This window comes from Phyllostomus hastatus, unplaced genomic scaffold (genome assembly GCF_019186645.2).
Source record: "Phyllostomus hastatus isolate PE091 unplaced genomic scaffold, TTU_PhHast_1.1 phas_contig_29, whole genome shotgun sequence".
Lineage (NCBI taxonomy): Eukaryota > Metazoa > Chordata > Mammalia > Chiroptera > Phyllostomidae > Phyllostomus > Phyllostomus hastatus.
This window is the reverse complement of record NW_025333835.1, coordinates 4,919,935-4,939,313: the sequence shown is the minus strand read 5'-3', so window position 1 is coordinate 4,939,313 and position 19,379 is coordinate 4,919,935. Positions and strand designations below refer to the sequence as shown.

Genomic DNA, 19,379 nt, shown 5'->3' with positions numbered 1-19,379 from the left:
TAGCCTTTATTATAAATTTCTAACAGTCTTAGTACTTTATTTGTTATAACAAAGGAAGTAATATTTGTTGAAGTTATAGAATTATCAGGATGGTAAATGAGAAACTGCCACAGAGACTCCTATTGAGGTGCTCATCTGTTTCTTCTTTCTTTATTGCAATGTATATATCCTAAGAAGCATTAAAGCCTTGTACTTACCAATGTAATAAATCTTAATTTTTATTAATGAGAGGAGCAGGCACAGAAAAACCATGTTTTGGGGGCAAGGTGTTAGAAATTAGGCCTGAAAATAATGGACTAGGTTTCTTTCTGTCTTTTTTTTCTTAATGTGTGACCCTATATATATATTTATTTTTCCCTGTAACAGGCTTAAGAGCAGGACTAGCTGCCTCAATTGCTGGGAGTTCTATTATCAACAAAATGTTACTAGCAAATACTGATCCTTTTGGTGCAACGCCATTTATTGACCCAGATCCAGATTCATTGTAAGCAAATACTTTCACAGAAATCTTGTTTTGGCTTTTCTTGTTGCTGTTTTATAGTAATGGTAACATTTTAAATGTATTACAATAAATATGTTTCCATGTACAAAAGGAATCATCAGAAAATTTCAAAAGTTAATGATGAACACATTGATCCGTGTGAAATACAGTGGCTTTCATGCTGTGTTCCTGAAATAGGTCCCTCCCAGCCTATTGTCTCCAATAACAAGCTGTGGCAAAGTGAGACACCATCCACTCACTTTTCTCTGAAATGTTTTTTCATTGACTCCTTCATATTCGTATTTACGCGTTTCCCTTCACCTCCTTTCTTCTTGGTCTTGCCAAATCTGTCATCTTTCCACATCCAGCTTCTGGGTTTACTTATTTCAGAAAGCTTTTGGCCCACATTGATTTCTTCCCTTCTTAGACTCCTAAAAGTCTTTTTGGCAGTTCAGTATATGCTTCCTTTTACTTTCATATTTGATTTTGCCTTTATTATATCTAATTTTTCTAATGACGACAGTCCTAAACTATAGTACCATATTTAAACTCGCCACTTTCCAAAGCACATAGAAAAATGGAATAGATCTAGTAGTTTCTTGGTTAGCACATATATGTCCATTGATGAGAGAAGTGGAGTAAACTTTTTAATGATGAAAGAGGAGGAGTATTGGCACCTGACTGCAAGCCCCTCCCAGTTGTGTATATAGTGGGGCGGGGGCTCTTTTAGGAGACAGAACTAAGATTTTGTTATGAATACTACAGAAGCATTATCATGACTCTTCACTTTGTCCTGTCCACCATTCCTTTATATGTTACCAACATTTACAGCCATACACTGGGGTCATGCATATTGTATGTAAATAGGAAGTGATTTCTGCTTAGCTTTATTCTCAGGAATGGAATCTTTAATGGTTTTAAGTGTTGTACATAAATTATAATTGTTATGAACCTGAAATTGACTTTCATATACTTTTTCTTATTATCATAGAGATGGGTATTCAGAAAAATGTGTCATGAACAATTACTTTGGGATTGGATTAGATGCAAAAATTTCATTAGAATTTAATAATAAGAGAGAAGAACATCCTGAAAAATGCAGGTAATTTTGGTAATAGTAATAATATTACTGCATAAAGGCAATTTTATTTATTATCTCTTTTGCTTGCTCTGCCTTTAAAGATTAAATAAATAAAGTTACTAAACTTGCCTGCCAATGTTTATTATCAGGAGCCGAACTAAAAACTTGATGTGGTATGGAGTCCTTGGAACCCGGGAATTACTGCAAAGATCCTATAAGAATTTAGAACAGAGGGTTCAACTTGAGGTAAGTTCATTTTGCAGTAAAGACATTTCAAGTTATCTTTCTTAGGAAATTGATTGTATTTGTGGAGCTCATTTGGCCTAATTCCTCTTGATTAGCCTTTAAACACTCAAGAGAGCGGGGGGGAATGGAAATAGTAATCAACCTTCTACTAAAGAAGGTATAGACGCTGGATGTGAGTGATGTACTTAATTATCATATTCATTAGCTCCTGTAATTTGGGTGCTACTGTGGAGTCAGGGGACCCTGTGAGAAGGTGATGCAGTGGGAGTATAGTTATAGGATAGAATTTTTAATAGATTTCCTTATTTAAATATCCAAATGCTGACCCAGTTCTATAATGCCTGAAGTTTCACAAACCCCTGAAAACAACATTAGTCATAAATAGAATCTTTTGATTTAAATACATTTTTGTTTCAATTATTTCTAACTAGTTAGTAACAGAAAAAGATACTTTGAGTATTTAACGTTTTTTAGTATTTTTTACTAATTTAAAAAGGAAATTAAGGAAAGCAAAAATGATTTAAATCTCCAATAACAAGAAAAAGAAGGTTGGGGATATGGCTCTGAAAAGTCTGCTAATTTCTATGACTTTGATTTTCTTTTATCCTCATTCCAGGGCTCACTGTGCCGATAGGCATTTCTTTCCTATCTTGTATCTTTTTTATTACCAGATATTTCTAATTAAAGTATATACTACACACCGAAAAGTGAGCAAATCTTACATCTACAGCTCACTGAATTAAACAGAGCATTACTATTGGTGTTTTCTTAACTCTGGAATGTGGACTAACAGGTACCTGGCTCATTCCTTATGAACTAAATGTTCCATTAAAGATAAACATCTTATACTTCCCATTCTAGAGCACCGACTACTTGATCAGCTATCTTGATTCATCAATACTTGTAAAGTTAAGATAAATGTTAACTTGCTGAAAAGGTACAGAATCAGGAAAGTTCATAGTTACAAAATGCTGTTCTTGAAAAAAGAAGACCCTTTAACATTTTACGTAGTGCTGGTTTGGTTGTGATGTACTACTTTAGCTTTTTATTTCTGGGAAGCTCTTTATCTGTCTGTCATTCGATTCTAAATGAGAGCTACGCTGGTTGGTTGTAGGTCCTTGCTTTTCATCACTTTGAACATTTTTTGCCAGTCCCTTCGAGCCTTCAAAGTTTCTTTTGAGAACTTAGCTGACAGTCTTAGGGGAGCTCCCTTGTAGGTAACTAATTGCTTTTCTCTTGCTGTTTTTAAGATTCTCTCTTTGTCTGTAACCTTTGGCATTTTAATTATGATGTGTCTTGGTTGGGCCTCTTTGGGTTCATTTTGTTTGGTATTCTGTGTGCTTCCTGGACTTGTATGTCTATTTCCTTCACCACATTAAGGAAGTTTTTTTTTTCATTATTTTTTCAAATAGAATTCCAATTTCTTGCTCTCTCTCTTCTCCTCCCAGCACACCCATGATGTGAATATTGGTATGCCTGAAGTTGTCCTAGAGGCTCCTTGCACTATACTCATGTTTTTTAAAATTATGTTTTATTGATTATGTTATTACAGTGGTCTCAATATACCCACTTTGCCTCCCTCCCTCCTGTACCCCCTAATCCATCAGGCAATCCCCTCACCATTGTGCAGGTCCATGGGTCATACATATAAGTTCTTTGGCTAGTCCATTTACTATACTGTACTTTATGTACCCATGGCTATTCTGTAACTACCTCTTTGTAGTTCTTAATCCCCTCACCTCTTCACCCATTCCCCTACACCCTTCTCCCATCTGACAACCATCAAAACACTCCCCATATCCATGATTCTGTCTGTGTTGTTCTTGCTTGCTTAGTTTGTTTTTTAGATTCAGTTATTGGTAGATAATGTATTTATTTCCATCCCTTTAACAGTTCATATAATAATGGCTTAGTGATGATGAACTCCTTTAGTTTTTTCTTGTCTGGGAAGCTCTTTATCTGCCCTTTGATTCTAAGTGATAGCTATGCTGGGTAAAGCAATCTTGACTATAGTTTCCTGCTTTTCATGACTTTAAATATTTCTTGTCAATTTCTTCTAGCCTGCAAAGTTTCTTTTGAGAAATTAGCTGATAATCTTATGTAAACCCCACTATAGGTAACTAACTGCTTTTCTCTTGCTGCTCTTAAGAGTCTCTCTTTATCTTTAACCTTTGGCATCTTAATTATGATGTGTCTTGGAGTGGGTCTCTTTCCATCTTGTTCGACACTCCATGTGCTTCCTGGACTTGTATGTCTATTTCCTTCACCCAATTAGGAAAGTTGATTTCCTGTAAATTGTTCTTTATTTTAATTAGTGTCTTCGTTTCTGGCTGGTTCTTTTTTATGGTTTCCATGCCATTTCTGTGATGTTGAAGTTCTCACTAAGTTCACTGAGCATCCTTATAAACCAGTGTTTTGAACTCTGCATCTAGAAGTTTGCTTGTCTCTGTATTTTTTTTCTTTTTTTGTTCTTTTTTCTGGAGTTTTGTTCTGTGCTTTCTTTTGACCATGTTTCTTTGTCTCCTCATTTTGGCAGCCTCCCTGTGTTTATTTCTATGTATTAGGTAGAGCTACCGCATCTCCCAGACTTGGTAGAATGGCCTAACGTAGTAGGTGTCCTGCAGGGTCTAGTGGCACAGCCTCCTCTATTACCCAAGCTGGGTACTCAAGGTGTGCCCACTGTGTGGGCTCTGTACACCCTCCTGTTGCAGTTGAGCCTTGATTGTTCTCGGCACATCCAGAATCAGCTACTGCCAGTGTTATATTTGTGGTCACATAACATAAGCTACAAAGTGATCTGCAGATAGGTGCTACTTGTACTGGGCTTGGAGGTGCCCACGCAAGGCCAAGCTGTGGCCTGAGGCTGGCGACTGCAAGTACCAGGCCTGGGACAACTGAGTGAGGGATATGGGGCTTGCTGAAGCCAGATGCTTCTTGTTTGACATAATTAAGGAAAAGCTGAAACATGAGCCAAGAAGTCATTCATATGGAAAAGACACTGGAAACAGGTTGGGTGCAGTGAACAGTGTGAGCCAGGTTGATGGAGTCTCAAATATGGCACCTGCCTGCTAGTTCTTTGGCTCTGTGCGGGGAAGGCTGAGAAGAGGAACAGTGGCCTCTGCCGGCACTTCTGTCTAGGAGAAACCTATCCCCCAGGCCTCACTCTGATGCCAGACAGTTCATTTTCTCTCCGTATGCCTCTGATGCCTTTCAATCTGCTTCCTTTACAATGGAGCTCAGAGGGAGTAAATTTGTTCATGGGCCCTTTAAGAGGAACTTCCAGGCAGTCCAGCAGTTTCTGTCTTCCACAATCTCAATCCTTGCTAGGTTTTTACAGCTAGAAGTTATGGAGATTCTTCTTTCTGGCACTAGAATGGGGGGCTTGGTGTAGGGCTTCACTCCTTAAATATACATCCTGATTTTTATCTGCCACATGTGGGTGTAGAACCTGTCCATTCTGCATCTCCACCCCTCCTACCAGTCAAGGTGCAGTTTCTTCATAAATTATGTAGTTGTAGGACTTCTGTTCAGCTCAGTTTGTCACAGTTCTGAATGATGGTTGTTCTGTAGTTTAGTTGTAATTTCGTTGGGGCTGTGTGAGGACATGAGCTGTATTTACCTATGCCACCTCTTGAACTCAAAATATTGTTTTGAATGCAATAGATAAAATACATAGACATAGAAAAGAAACCAATAATAATGAAATAATTTACAAAGTATTTTTAAACTATTAGAGAGTATGTTAAATTAAGCAATTTAAATAGAACTTTCTTCTAAAGATGTTCATTTCATTCATATCATGCTTCCAATTAAAGTGTATTCATTTATAAATATTTTTACTTTATTTTCATTTATACATAGGACTTCTGAATTTTTAAAATTCTAAACTTTTTATTTTTTTAATATAATTCCATATCTCAGAGATCATACGCTATTTGTCTTACTCTGACTCATTCACATAGTATAAGGCCCTCAAATAATTTTTTGTCATTAATGGTTGAATAATATTCTGTAACATATATACACAACATTTTCTTTATCCATTTATTCATCAATAGACACTTAGGATGTTTTATATCTTGACTGTTGTAAATAATGCTGTGATGAACATGGGGATGTATATATTTTTTCAAAAGAGTGTTTTAATTTTCTTCAGATAAATTCCAGAAATGGAATTGCTGGATCATATGATGGTTTTATTTTTAATTTGGGGGGGGAACCTCCATACTATTTATCTTGTTGGCTGCACCAATTTACATTCCCACTATCAGTGCACAAGGGTCTCTTTTCTCCACATTCTCACCAACACTATTTCTCATCTTTTTGATAATAGCCATTTTAACAGGTGTGAAGTAATATTGTGGTTTTGATTTGCAGTTCTCTGATGATTAATGCTATAGAGAGGCTTTTTATGTACATGTTGGCCATCTTTATGTCTTCTAGGAAAAATGTCTATATTCAGATCTTCTGCCCATTTTAATCAAATTGTTTGTTTTGCTATTGAGTTGTGAATTTTTTATATATTTTGGATATTATTCCCTTATCAGATATATGCTTTGCACTTATTTTCTCCCATATAGTAGGTTGCTTCTTCATTGTTTTGGTAGTTTCCTTTGCTGTGGAGAGGTTTTTAGTTTGATACAGTTACAATTGTTTGTTTTTGTTGTTTTGTTTTGGTTTGTTCTTTTTTTGCCTTTATTGCTTTGGATTTTGGTGTCAGATTCAAAAATTCATTACCACTACCTATGTCAAAGAGCTTACTTAACACTTATGTTTTCTCCTAAGAGTTTTATGGTTTTAGGTCATGTGTTCCAGTCTTTAATTTATTTTTAATTCATTTTTGGTATGGTATTGTATAATATAGTGGTCCAGTTTGATTCATTGCTTCATTGAAAGCATGTGACTTCCAATGTTCCCAACACCATTTATTAAAGAGGCTGTCCTTTCCCCCATTGTATATTCTTGGTTTCTTTTTTTGTGAATTAATTGATGATATATACATGGGTTTATTTCTGGGCCCTCTGTTCTCTTCCATTGATCCATGTGTCTTTTAATGCCAATGCCACACTGTTTTAATTAGTATGGCTTTTTAATATAGTTTGAAATCAGGCAGCATGATGCCTCCAGCTTTTTTCTTAAGATTTCTTTGGGACCTGGTTTGAACTTCTGGCCAAGATGGAGGTATAGGTAGACACACTGTGCCTCCTTGCACAACCAAGATAGGGACAACAACAATTTAGAAACAGAATAATAACCAGAACTGACAGAAAATTGAACTGTATGGAAATCGGACAACCAAGAAGTTAAAATAGACACCTTCATCCAGACCAGTAGTAGGCGCAGAGTTGAGCAGCCAGGAATGGGTTACGGTGCCGAGAGCAGAGAGCATTGGGACCGGGTGCATAAGGCATCCGTGGCATGCAAGACCACAGCAGGTGGACCCAGAGAGTGCAAGTGGCAGTTGGCAGACCTGGCTGAGGGGTGGTAAACAGCAGACCCAGCGAGGCGGGAATTGTGAAGTGAGACACTATGCGCAACCCAGGATCACAGAGCTGGGAAATAGAGCCTCAGGGCACTGATTGAAAACACCTGGGGGGGTTGAGACTCAGGGAGAGACTTCCAGCTTCACAGGAGAGGTCCTTGGAAAGTCCCATGGAGTACACAAGCCCACCCATTGGGAATTGGTGGCGGAAGGATCTGAAATCCCATGGAGAGAGGAGCAAGCTATTGTTCCCTCTCAGACCCCGCCCCCACTTACAAAGTCACAACCCAGCGACTGGGGTGCCCCGCCCTGGTGAACACCTAAGGCTCCACCCCTCATACGTAATAGGAGCGACCAAACCAAAGGGGGGGCAGGGAAGATGGCTCAAACAGAATTGAAAACCCCTCAACTGGTACTTTTAAGCAAGTGAGAGATAGCCAACCTATCAGATGCACAGTCCAAAGCACTAGTGATCAGGATGCTCACAGAATTGGTTGATTTTGGTTGCAAATTAGATGAACAAATGCAGGCCATGATAAGAGAAATGAAGGAAAAAGCACAGGGAACCAATAGTGATGAGAAGGAAACTGGGACTCAAAACAATAGAGTGGACCAGAAGGAAGAAAGAAACAACCAAACAGAAAAGAATAGAGAAATAAGAATTCAAAAAAACAAGGAGAAGCTTAGGAACCTCCAGGGCATCTTTAAACGTTCCAACATCTGAATTATAGGGGTACTAGAAGGAGAAGAGGAAGAGCAACCGGTGGAAAACTTATTTGAACAAATAATAAAGGAGAACTTCCCCATTCTGGCAAAGGAAATAGACTTCCAGGAAGTCCAGGAAGCTCAGAGAGTTACAAAGAAGTCAGACCCAAGAAGGAACACACCAAGGCACATCATAATTACATTAGCCGAGGTAAAAATGAAGAAAAGAATCCTGGAAGCAGCAAGAGATAAGAAACAGTTACCTACAAAGGAGTTCCCATCAGACTGTCAGCTGATTTCTCAAAAGAGACCTTGCAGGCAAGAAGGGGCTGGAAAGAAGTATTCCAAGTCATGAAAGGCAAGGACCTACATCCAAGATTGCTCTATTCAGCAAATCTTTCATTTAGAATGGAAGGGCAGAGAAAGTGCTTCTCAGATAAGGTCAAGTTAAAGGTGTTCATCATCACCAAGCCCTTATTATATGAAATGTTAAAGGGACTTATCTAAGAAAAAGAAGATAAAAAGCATGTATAGTAAAATGATAGCAAACTCACAATTATTAACAACCACACCTAAAACAAAACAAAAACAAACTAAGCAAACAACTAGAACAGGAACAGACCCACAGAAATGGAGAATACATGGAGGGTTAGCCACAGGGGAGTGGGAGGGAGAGAGGGGGAAAGGGTATGGAGAATAAGTAGCATAGATGGTAGGTAGAAAATAGACAGGGGGAGGGCAAGAATAGTATGGGAAATGTAGAAGCTAAAGAACTTATGAAACATGGATATGAACTAAAGGAGGGGAATGTGGGTGGGAGAGGGTGTGCAGGGTGGAGGGGAATGAAGGGGGGCAATGAGACCACTGTAATAGCATAATCAATAAAATACATTTTAAAAAGATTGCTTTGGCTCTTTGGGGTCTTTCATGGTTACATACAGATTTTACGATTATTCTAATTCTGTGAAAATACATTGGAATGTTGATAGGGATTGCATTAGATCTGTAGGTTACTTTGAGTCGTATGAATATTTTATTTTTTTTATCCTTATCCTAAGTCACGCTCTTTGATTTTAGAAAGAAAGGAAGAGAAGCAGGGAGAGAGGGGGTCAGACAGACAGACATTGACATGAGAGAGAACATTGACGGTTGCCTCCTGTACATGCCATGACCAGGGATCAAACCCACAACTTTTTAGTGTACAGGACAGCACTCAATCAGTTGAGCCCACCCTGCCAGAGTGGTTGTATGAACATCTTAATAATATTAATTCTTTTAATCCATAATGTTTATGTTACATTTTTTAAACATAAAAATGCAATATGTTTACATTTATGTATGTCGTCTTAAACTTCCTTCAAGTCTTCTAATTTTCTTTTTTTTTCCTTAAAGGTAGCAGAAATCAACTTTTTAAGATTTTATTTATTTATTGTTAGAGAGAGAGAGGAAGGGAGAGAAAGGGAGAGAAACATTGATGTGCCAGAGAAACACCATTCAGTTGTCTCTCACACACTCTCAAACGGGGACCAGACCTGCAACTCAGGCCTGTGCCCTCACTGGGAATCTTTTGCTCTTTGGTACAATGCCCATTCCACTGAGCCACACCAGTGAGGGTGTATTTTTCAATATCCAGGTTTTTCACTTACATGGGTAAATTTATTTTTAAGTATTTGATTCTTTTTGATATTATTGTAAATGGGATTTTTAAAAATTTCTTTTACTTATAGTTTATTATTAGTATATAAAATGCAACAGATTTCTGTATATTGATTGTGTGTCATGCAACTTTATTAAATTCATTTATTCTAAAGGTTTTCTGATAGAGTAGCCTTGTCTTGTTCTTAATCCTACAGGAAAAGCTGTCAGCTTTTCACATTGGAATATCATGTTAGCTGTGGGCTTATCACACTTGTATATGACCTTTATTATAAAATCTTCAGGATCACTCTCAGTTGTTCTTTGAAGTATTTCTTCGTATTTAACAGTGATAGATGTTCTCTTCTCCTTTAAGTTAGTTATATAATTCAAGTCTTTCTAAAGATCACAAGAATGTCTGTTAAGAATATTGGGTCCAGAGAAAGATACTGTTCCTCTAAATATTTAATGTTTCTTCATTTAACATACACTAAGCACCAGCTGTGGTGCCAGGAATGGCCCTAGGTACTGGAATACAGTGTGGACCTTTGTGTTTCATGCAAAAGATGAAGAAAGGAAATTTTAAAAAATGCCCGTCGGGTAAATCAATTATAACATATTCTCAGTTATTTCAATTTTTTGAAAAATGGGTTCAAACTGGATTCTCATTTGTTTTAAAGATGGCAGATAATTTTGATTGGACATTAAAATGGAATTCTTATAACCAGCCACTGGTTAGTAACAGAGCACCAGCAAAATACCAGGATTTGTGAGAGGTGCTAGATGAGATGGTTAGGACTCAGAGTCTACCCTCACAGTGGCCATTTTCAAGGGCATGCTTAAAATAAGGACCAGGATGACCGTAATATAAATGAGAATATCATAACCGACCTGAAAAAGAAGCTCAAGAAAGGTACTGCCTGAATTTGGTTGAAAGAAGAGGTAAAACCTTTTTTTATTCTATGTGGTTTTCTGTAAAAAATTCTGCTGTAGTTATTTATACTTTAAAGCTTTTTAAATTAAAACTAAGTAAGAGAAAAATTAATGTGTAGGAATATATTTACGGGAAAACAGACATGACCAGCACACTTTCATCCATCACCCTTTTTCTTTGGTATACTGGTGGCTTCAAAACTAGTAGTTTTGCTCTTTTTATCTAACTTCTAAGCTTTTTACCTTACAGTGTGATGGACAATATATTCCTCTCCCCAGTCTGCAAGGAATAGCAGTATTGAACATCCCCAGCTATGCCGGAGGCACTAACTTTTGGGGTGGAACTAAAGAGGATGATGTAAGTATTTCCTTCCTCTTTCCGGATTCTAGAGACTGCCCATATCCCCTGGCTTGTGGCACCTTCCCGTCTTCAGAGCCAGCAAAGGCAGCGTGAGTCTTTCTCACATTGCATCATTGTGTTCTCCTCTTCTGCTTCCCTCTTCTACTTTTAATTGACCTTTGTGAATACATTGGGCCCACACACGTAATTCAGGATCACGTCCCCTGTCTCAATATCTCTAATTTAATCATATCTGCAAAGTCTCTTTTGTCATGTGATGAGACAACATTCACAGGTTTTAGGGATTAGGACATGGACATTTTGGGGATGGGACGGGGACATTATTCTGCCCACCAGAATACCTTTCTGTACTTTTAGTTTTCTAAATTTATGTGATACTATTTTTAAAATTATTTTTAGGAATGCCAAGAGGGTTCATTTGGCCATTGAGGTTGATGGCTATTTTTGTTTTGTTTTCATGGTTTTCTATATTTAAAAAACACACAACCTAAAAAAGCTAATTGTTCTCAAAATAACTTTTAGAAAGAGAGGGCTCAATTATTAAAGTATATATAACATAAAAATGAGCAGTGCTATCAGGATCTTTGTCTGAAGTGTCACATACATTAATTAAATGATAGGCCCTTTGATTTGAGGTTTATGATGTAACAGTTCCATTGACCCATCTTCTAAGAACGGTTAAATAAACAGCCAGGAACTAAAGTATGAAATAAATTGGAAAGCATTTGTAATTTTCATGATGTGAGTATATTCCAGTCCTCTTGGTGTATAAAAACTAGCATCAGCAGTCAGTTTTTTGTCAACCTGTCACTACTCTTAAATATTTTAAAGGTAAGAAATCAGTGATACTAAGATGAATAAAGCTTATATTCCATGAATGCTTCCTAGGCAGTCAGTGTTCTGAGTGCTACACATTTATTATGTAATACCTAGAATTTTCATCCAAATTTTATCAGTTAAAGAACTGACACTAAGTTTACACAGTTAATAAGTAACAGAGGCATAGTTTAAAACTAAGCAGTCTGGCTTTTGTTTCAGTGTCAAAAAATGATAAGAAATATGTCTGCAAATTTGTGTCCTGATATTTTCAGTGAAAGTTTTAATTAGAATGCTACTTTGTACTGAATAATTTTTTTCAAAGGCATAATTATTTATGATATAGTAAAAAAAGAGTAAAAGAGACAGAATAAAACAGGTAAAATTTTAAAATTTTAGCTTGATTTTTTGAAAATGCAATTAACATCAAAATAAGGTAAGACGACATGATTTTTATCCCTGAGGTTTCCATATCCATATTTTCAAATGCTCTAAAGAGTTGTGTTAAGATCTAAAACACATATACATATTGTTTGTAACACCTTCAAAGATTTCCCTGAGACCACACCAAGTGGCCCTGGTAAGACAGTTGGGTAGAACATTGTTCCAATGCACCAAGGTTGTGGGTTCAATCCCCAGTCAGGGCACATACAAGAATTGACCAATGAATACATAAATAAGTGGAACAACCAAATGCTCTCTCTGTCTCTTCCCCCATCTCCTTCCCACTCCTTCCTCCCTCTCTCTCAAATCAATTAAGAAAACATACCAAGTAAACTGGATCATAATCTGCATATTCATTTAGCTTTAACCTTATGAAATCTGTATTACCTTTCAGATTTTTTAGGTTTCTGAAAATTGCATGCATCATTTTGTCAAGACATCTGAGTTATCTTTAATACATTTTAATACATTTTATTCCATGAGTTGGCATAAATATGATGTCATGTGGTTCTCAAAACCTATTTTTATTATGTTTGTTTTAAGCCATCTTCAGTGATATTTTTGTTCTGGGGTTATCATTTCCTACTAATATTTACTTTTCTTAGTATTTTCATGATTTTTAGAAAATATATGTATTACAGAGTTTGCATTGCTTGATGTGCCAGTTTACTTAAACCTTAATTTTATTAGTGGAAGTGTAACATAGTTTTTTCGCTCAGATATTTGCTGCACCTTCATTTGATGACAAGATCCTGGAAGTTGTTGCAGTATTTGATAGTGTGCAAATGGCAGTTTCAAGGGTCATTAAACTACAGCATCATCGGATAGCCCAGGTTTGTTTTTCTAATAGAACCTGACTTCCCTGTGTGGGACACCGGGAAAGCTATTTCCCATGACTCCTGCACTGCATGTTCATCTAAAACATACTGACTTTCTCCCAATGTCAGTTATTACAATGTCATCACAGTGGAAAAGCCTAACATACTGTTCCACATTGTGGACTAAAGGTCAAGCTTGAATGCGGATTTTATGTCAGTTTTTCAGGATGATTTGTGCTCTAAAATAATGTGTTTTGTTTCAGTGTCGTACAGTAAAAATCACTATATTTGGCGATGAGGGAGTCCCAGTGCAGGTGGATGGCGAAGCATGGGTTCAGCCTCCAGGGATTATCAAAATCGTGCACAAAAACAGAGCTCAGATGCTAACAAGGGACAGGGTATGTAACCAAAAACATTCCTCTAGATTTTTATCAAGTCTTCTAAAAAAAACCTTAAATTGTCATATTACAGTAGAAATCAAGGAAAAAGATTTAAATTGTCTTTTAAATCTGACAGTTAAGTCATTGTGGTTTTAAATATGAGCAAATATTTATTTAGTCTTTTAAAAAATTAATAGACTAATTTTTTTTTTAGGTTTACAAAAAAAGTTGAACAGAAAGTACAGAGAATTCTAATTCTGTTCCCACATACCCCATCACCTGGAGAAGCCAATGAATTCCCCTATTATTAGAATCTGGTATTAGTACATTTATTATAATCGATGAGCTAATATTGATACTTACTACCTGAAATATAGTTTACTGTTTCTGCTGCACATTCTGTGGGCTTTGACAAATGTGTAGTCACTTGTATCTGCCATTTCAGGATGACGGAGTAGTTTCACTGCCTTAAAAATCTCGTATGCTCCACCCATCCATTCCTCCCCCTTTTACCCTCTCTCCTGGCAACCACCGATCCTTACACCATCTCTATAGTTTTTCCTTTTCCAGAGTATGCATTTTTAATTAAAGTCACACACATAACAAATAAGACTACCAATGTCCATCCTATCTATTACACGTGTAATAGTAAAGATTGAAGCTCTCCTTTTTTAAACTTTTTAGTAACATTTATTCATAATTGATTACATTGCTTTTTATTTATTATGCATACTGGAAAACTATGTTTTTTGTACTCATGATTTATCTAATGATGTGTTAGATTAGGAAAAAAGCAATAGTAATTTCAGAGTCATTCATATATCTGAATACACATTTATTTGGGTCTCAGAGCTCTAAACCAACAGTTCATTATAATATTGACTTTAAATAGGCTTTTGAAAGCACTCTAAAATCTTGGGAAGAGAAACAGAAGTGTGATTCTGATAAATCAGTTCTTCGAACCCACTTGTACATCCAACATGCTGTTGATTTGGCCACGGAGGAGGTGTCGCAGATGCAGCTGTGCTCCCAGGCTGCGGAGGAGCTCATTACAAGGTATGGTGGTCCTACTGATTTGTGGACCATGAGAACTCTGGTGTTGGCCAGTTTTGTTTTATTAGTTTTAATACATAGTTTTGGTTTTTTGCAGTATGTAAAAGAGATAACATTTATTCTCCTTCCCTTTCTGCCTCGATGCTTACTGTTCTCCTTCATCAGATCCCCTCCAATACATATATACTCACTCCTGTGTTCTTCACAGAACAGATCTGACTTCTTGAAACATAGTGGAGAGCTTGCCTAATGTACCCTACCACACAGTACTCTTTCTATTATTATTTCCCCAGTGGTTTATACGCAATCTTTACTGACTTCTGTATCACCTTATAATTAGTTATTAATTAAATGTAGATGGAATGTAGAAGGAAATTGCTCCCAAGGAGAGTTGGGGAGGTAGGGAAAGAGTCTAAGGATCAGTTTCCAACAGACTTATCGCAAAGACTGAGAGACCATACAGAAATTAATTTTAGTGGACAGAAAGGGGAAGGATAAAAATAACAAGTGCCTGATAAAAATCACTATGACTAGGAAGTAACCTTCAAAAGGGAGGAGTGACTGAGGACAGGTGGGGATAATTAAGCAGTGCTTTATGAGGCCATTGTGAATGTTAAATAAGACCCACTGTGTACAGTCCTTATTATCACATATCACTGTCTGGCACATTTTGTGTTCTCTGAATGCTAGCTATTATAGTCTGCCCACACGTTCATCTGGTTACTCATTAAAATGTTGAAAAAGAAGAGAAACAGAGCTTGGAGGTACTAGGGGCTTACTTGGTCCATTTTCCTCCCCCCTGCCCACTGTCTGCTCTCCTCTCATTCCTTACTCTTCTCTTTAAATGTTTGTTAGACACCTAGAATGTACTTGATTTTAAAGGTATATTTTTTTAAATATATACTCTCCCTTCTGCTGGAGACCAACATTCAGAATTAGAATAATGTATGATAATGCCAGATACAAGAAGCTTAGAAGAAATGTAGGGAAAATGAATAGTCAGCTAAACTCATATAACTGCATTATTGTACATCTTAACTTCTTACCCACAGAGATGTGAGATTTAGAGTAAATACATCTTTCAGATGCTATAGACAACATCTGTAGACTCCAATTTACTGTGGTTTTCCCCAGATTTATTGAGGTATAATTGGTACAAAAATTATAATATATTTAAGGTATAGAGTGTGATGATTTGATATACATATGCACTGTAAAATGGTTGCCGCAATCAAGCTAATTAATACATTATGGAAAAACAGTATGGCAGCTCCTCAACAAATTAAAAATAAAACTACATCATTTTCTTAAAACCAAAGTATGTTCCCTTAAAACCAAAATATGCTTCCTTTATTATCATCCTGTCAACTAACCAAATAACCGTATAAAAAAAGGAAGTACAGCTTGGCCAGAATTGGTTTTGGTCAACCTAGTTTGGTTACGTCTGTTTTTTTTTTTAATTTTGCAAATGATGTAAATCAGGCTCACTGATTATTTCTCAGAATTTAGCCATTCTGTATTTAACGTGTATTTTGAGTCTCTTCTGTGTGTTGGTTACCAATTTCGTCACTGGGAATGCCAAGGTAAGTGTGTTGCAGTCCCTCTTAGTTTGTGGGCAGAGTAGCGGGAGGGAGAAGTGTGGCTGGAGTGTTGTCATAGGTTGCATAGTGGGTGTTATAATTGTACAGAGGAGGCCAGAGGCAGTGAGGGAGGCTGCCTGGAGGAAGTGACCTCACAGCCAAGTCTTGAAAGAAGAGTGGGAAAGGAGCAAGCTAAGCATGAGAGCCAGCCTGGGCAAAGGCCCGAAAGAGTGGGAGTACCTGGCACTTTCAGGAAACCTCAGGGAGTTTGGGGTGACTGAAGTGATGGCATGGTACATTTGCAGGTGAGGAAATGTGGAAGGAGGGCTAAGGAGGGGCCACAGCTTTATCAGGGCATTTCTGGAAGCAATGTGGAGCCTTGTCTGCAGCACAGCAAACCTGAGGCAGGGTGAGTGCTGTCAGAGTGGTCCTTAGGAAACATGCATTGAGGCAGGAGACATGGGAAGGAGAAGAGAGATTTTAGGTAGGTCAGGATCTAAAATTAGTATATGAGTGTGAATTAGGAGACACGATAGCCCTAAGGTTTCCGGTGAAAGGCTAGATGGACTGTGTTGCCTTTGAGTAAGCCATAGTATTCAAGAAAAGGAGCAGATTTTGAGAGAGAAAATGATGGGTGGGTTCCAGGTTAGACTTAGAGAATTTCAGTTATGTTGAAAATATCTAGGAGGAGATTCCATAGACACTTAGAAATGTTGATCCAAGTTGATTTATCACTTTAACTTTCTTTGAAAATGAGAACACTTACCCATCTCTATTCTGATAAACAACCCGTTCTTTATGATTTCCCTGGGTTATTGGTAAGAATGCTAAGGTGACATTTGTAAGTTCCTTTAGGCTTTGGATATCAGTTGTGTGATCCTTAGAAATTAAACTCTTTTCCTTTACCCTTGATTCAACTATGTAGGACTTCTGTCTCTTCTTTTTTCCTGCCTTTTCTGTATTGAAAATCTTTCTTTGAAGATGTGAGAAGCAAAAAGGGTTTGAATAGTCTTGCCTTCTTGCTCATCTGCAAACCTTACATTTTCTAGCAGTTGGTAGAACTTTTCTCCTGTTCTCTTCTTGGTCTTAGAGCCCTCCAGGATTTCGTCTTTGTGTGACTATTCTTGAAGGTTTCAATTCCAGAGACTGTGGCATACCAGGCTTTAGAGTTAGGTAGTCATAGATTCAAATCCTGACTCTATCACTTATTATTATCTTTGTGTACATACTAAATCTCTCTGGCCCTCAATGTCTTCATCTATAAAGTGGAAAAAGTCACAGGTATCTTTTATGTTATGAATATTAAATTAGATAATACATATAAAGTACTTAGCATGTAGATGATAGATATGGCAATGTTCTTCCTCTAATCTGTTATATTTGCTCCTGGTTCAAGTTTCAATGAATGAAAGATAAGTTTCTACTCTCTACATTTGGAAACCCTCTCACTTTTCAATGACATTGCAAAATCAAGTGCGACGGTATTTTGTTTTTCCACATAGCACCTCAATATATTTATCTTTTATTCTAAGCCAACTTCTTATACAAAGATTTTTGGTTTGGTGTTCTTTGTTTTGATGGAGTTGGAATTTTGTAAATCTACCCTGTGCCATTCATAATTGAAGTTATTTTTTTTTTAAGTTTCCCTTAATGGCTTTTATTTTTTTACCTATTTTTATTGTACCACTTCTGTGCTTCAGAAAAATCAGCAATACTCAAGAAAGTGTTTTGTTTAGGCTATTAGGTTCATTTGTTTTGGGGTTTTTTGTTTGTTTGTTTTGTTTTTTTCAGAATTTGTGATGCCGCCACGATCCACTGTCTTTTGGAGCAAGAACTGGCCCACGCGGTGAATGCCTGCTCCCATGCACTGAATAAAGCCAACCCTCAGTTCCCAGAGGTAAGGAGCTAATGGCAAACCTCATTCCACAGATTTTTTGGTGTTACACATATATTTTGATACTATAAAACATGTAGTTTGAAAGAACAGTATATAGTCTAAATGAATCTTTGTCAGAGCTTATGATAAATTTGTGGCCAAAATTTTCTTTTATTTTCTTCTTTCTGTCATTTTTCTACTCCTGCTGTTACATTTTCTTCATGTTTTCTACTTCATTTTCCATCACTTATCACCTCACTATCTTCCTTCTACTCTTTCTGCCTATAACTGCTACCATCCCTCCTTATTTCTTCCTTTACCTTCTCCCCTGTACCTAAGTATATAATAAACCTAGATATCATGCATTTTATTAAAGCTATTAATTTATTTTTGAAGTTGTGTACTGAAATTATTTTTATTTCACTTATTTTACTAAATTAATAAGTTTAGTAAATTTTTAATGTAGAAATTAAAATTCCATAGAAGTGAGTAGAATGGCTATAACTGCTTTGAAATGTGATACATTATAAAAGGCTATAGTGTATAGAAAATGGATAACATTATTTTATTACTTTAATTATTCAGTTGGAGCTAACTATAATAATACAAGGGGGACCCAAAAAAACTGCATTATCTTCTGGATGGTGGGCCCCTTAATAGTACAGGCTTCCCCTGCTAGGTGAGTGTTCTAAGAATCCATCTGTATTGGCGCACCAGCTGGCATTGTTGTGAGAGGCTGCATTCAGCCTCAGTGAATTTTTTTAAAGACTGTTTCAATGTGTTTGTCCATTGCCTGATGGGTGATTTATTAGCACACCTGCCCATACCACGCTGAGTATTCAGCAGTTTTCAGCCAGACCTCTGTGCCCCATCCTCCCTGTTCACCTGATCTCAACCCCAAGTGGCTCTTTTTGTTTCCTCAGATGAAAAAAATCCTCAAAGGGAAACATTTTGGCAGTGTGAAGGGGTAAAACGAAAAATGGCAGAAGCACTAAAAAGCATCAAAATCAATGAGTTCAAAAACTGTTTTGAGCAGGGGAAAAAAAATCTCAATAGGTGTATTGCATCAAATGGAGGGCACTTTGAAGGTGACTGATGTTTAAACATGCAAGAGTAAATACACAATTTTTATTTGCTCTAAATAAATTCCGGGTTTTTGGGGGGTCTCCTGTCATATACAAATGTGCTAGTCCTTTGGGTTATAGTCTAGAAAGCAGTCTGGTTGCAATTATTGAAAGACATGGGTAGAACTATATGATCAGATGATGATAATGCCCTTTTTAAAACATTATTTTCCTTGACTTAACCTTTTTATGGGAATATGCATATATACTGTTACCAGCATGTACATATTTGTATGTAGGAGTTGTGGTCCTGGGCATATTCACTAGACTCAGTGCATATAAGCATTAGAAGAATAATTATGCTGATAATCATGACTGTGAAATTGTACAGATGTGAGTTTTGGTAGATTTTTAAAAATATTTG

General features: G+C 36.9%; 1 protein-coding gene across 5 annotated transcripts in view; it reads left to right on the top strand.

Annotated features, from left to right (window-relative positions):
• Nucleotides 1-19,379, top strand: part of DGKH (diacylglycerol kinase eta) — a 209,440-nt gene that overhangs the window by 175,986 nt on the left and 14,075 nt on the right. For all 5 annotated transcript variants that reach the window (XM_045839171.1, XM_045839172.1, XM_045839174.1 and 2 more), the window contains 8 exons: nt 367-484; nt 1,473-1,583; nt 1,712-1,808; nt 10,814-10,921; nt 12,904-13,017; nt 13,266-13,400; nt 14,275-14,438; nt 17,807-17,912. In XM_045839171.1, the coding sequence (XP_045695127.1) occupies nt 367-484; nt 1,473-1,583; nt 1,712-1,808; nt 10,814-10,921; nt 12,904-13,017; nt 13,266-13,400; nt 14,275-14,438; nt 17,807-17,912 (953 nt within the window). The remainder of the gene's footprint in view (nt 1-366; nt 485-1,472; nt 1,584-1,711; nt 1,809-10,813; nt 10,922-12,903; nt 13,018-13,265; nt 13,401-14,274; nt 14,439-17,806; nt 17,913-19,379) is intronic.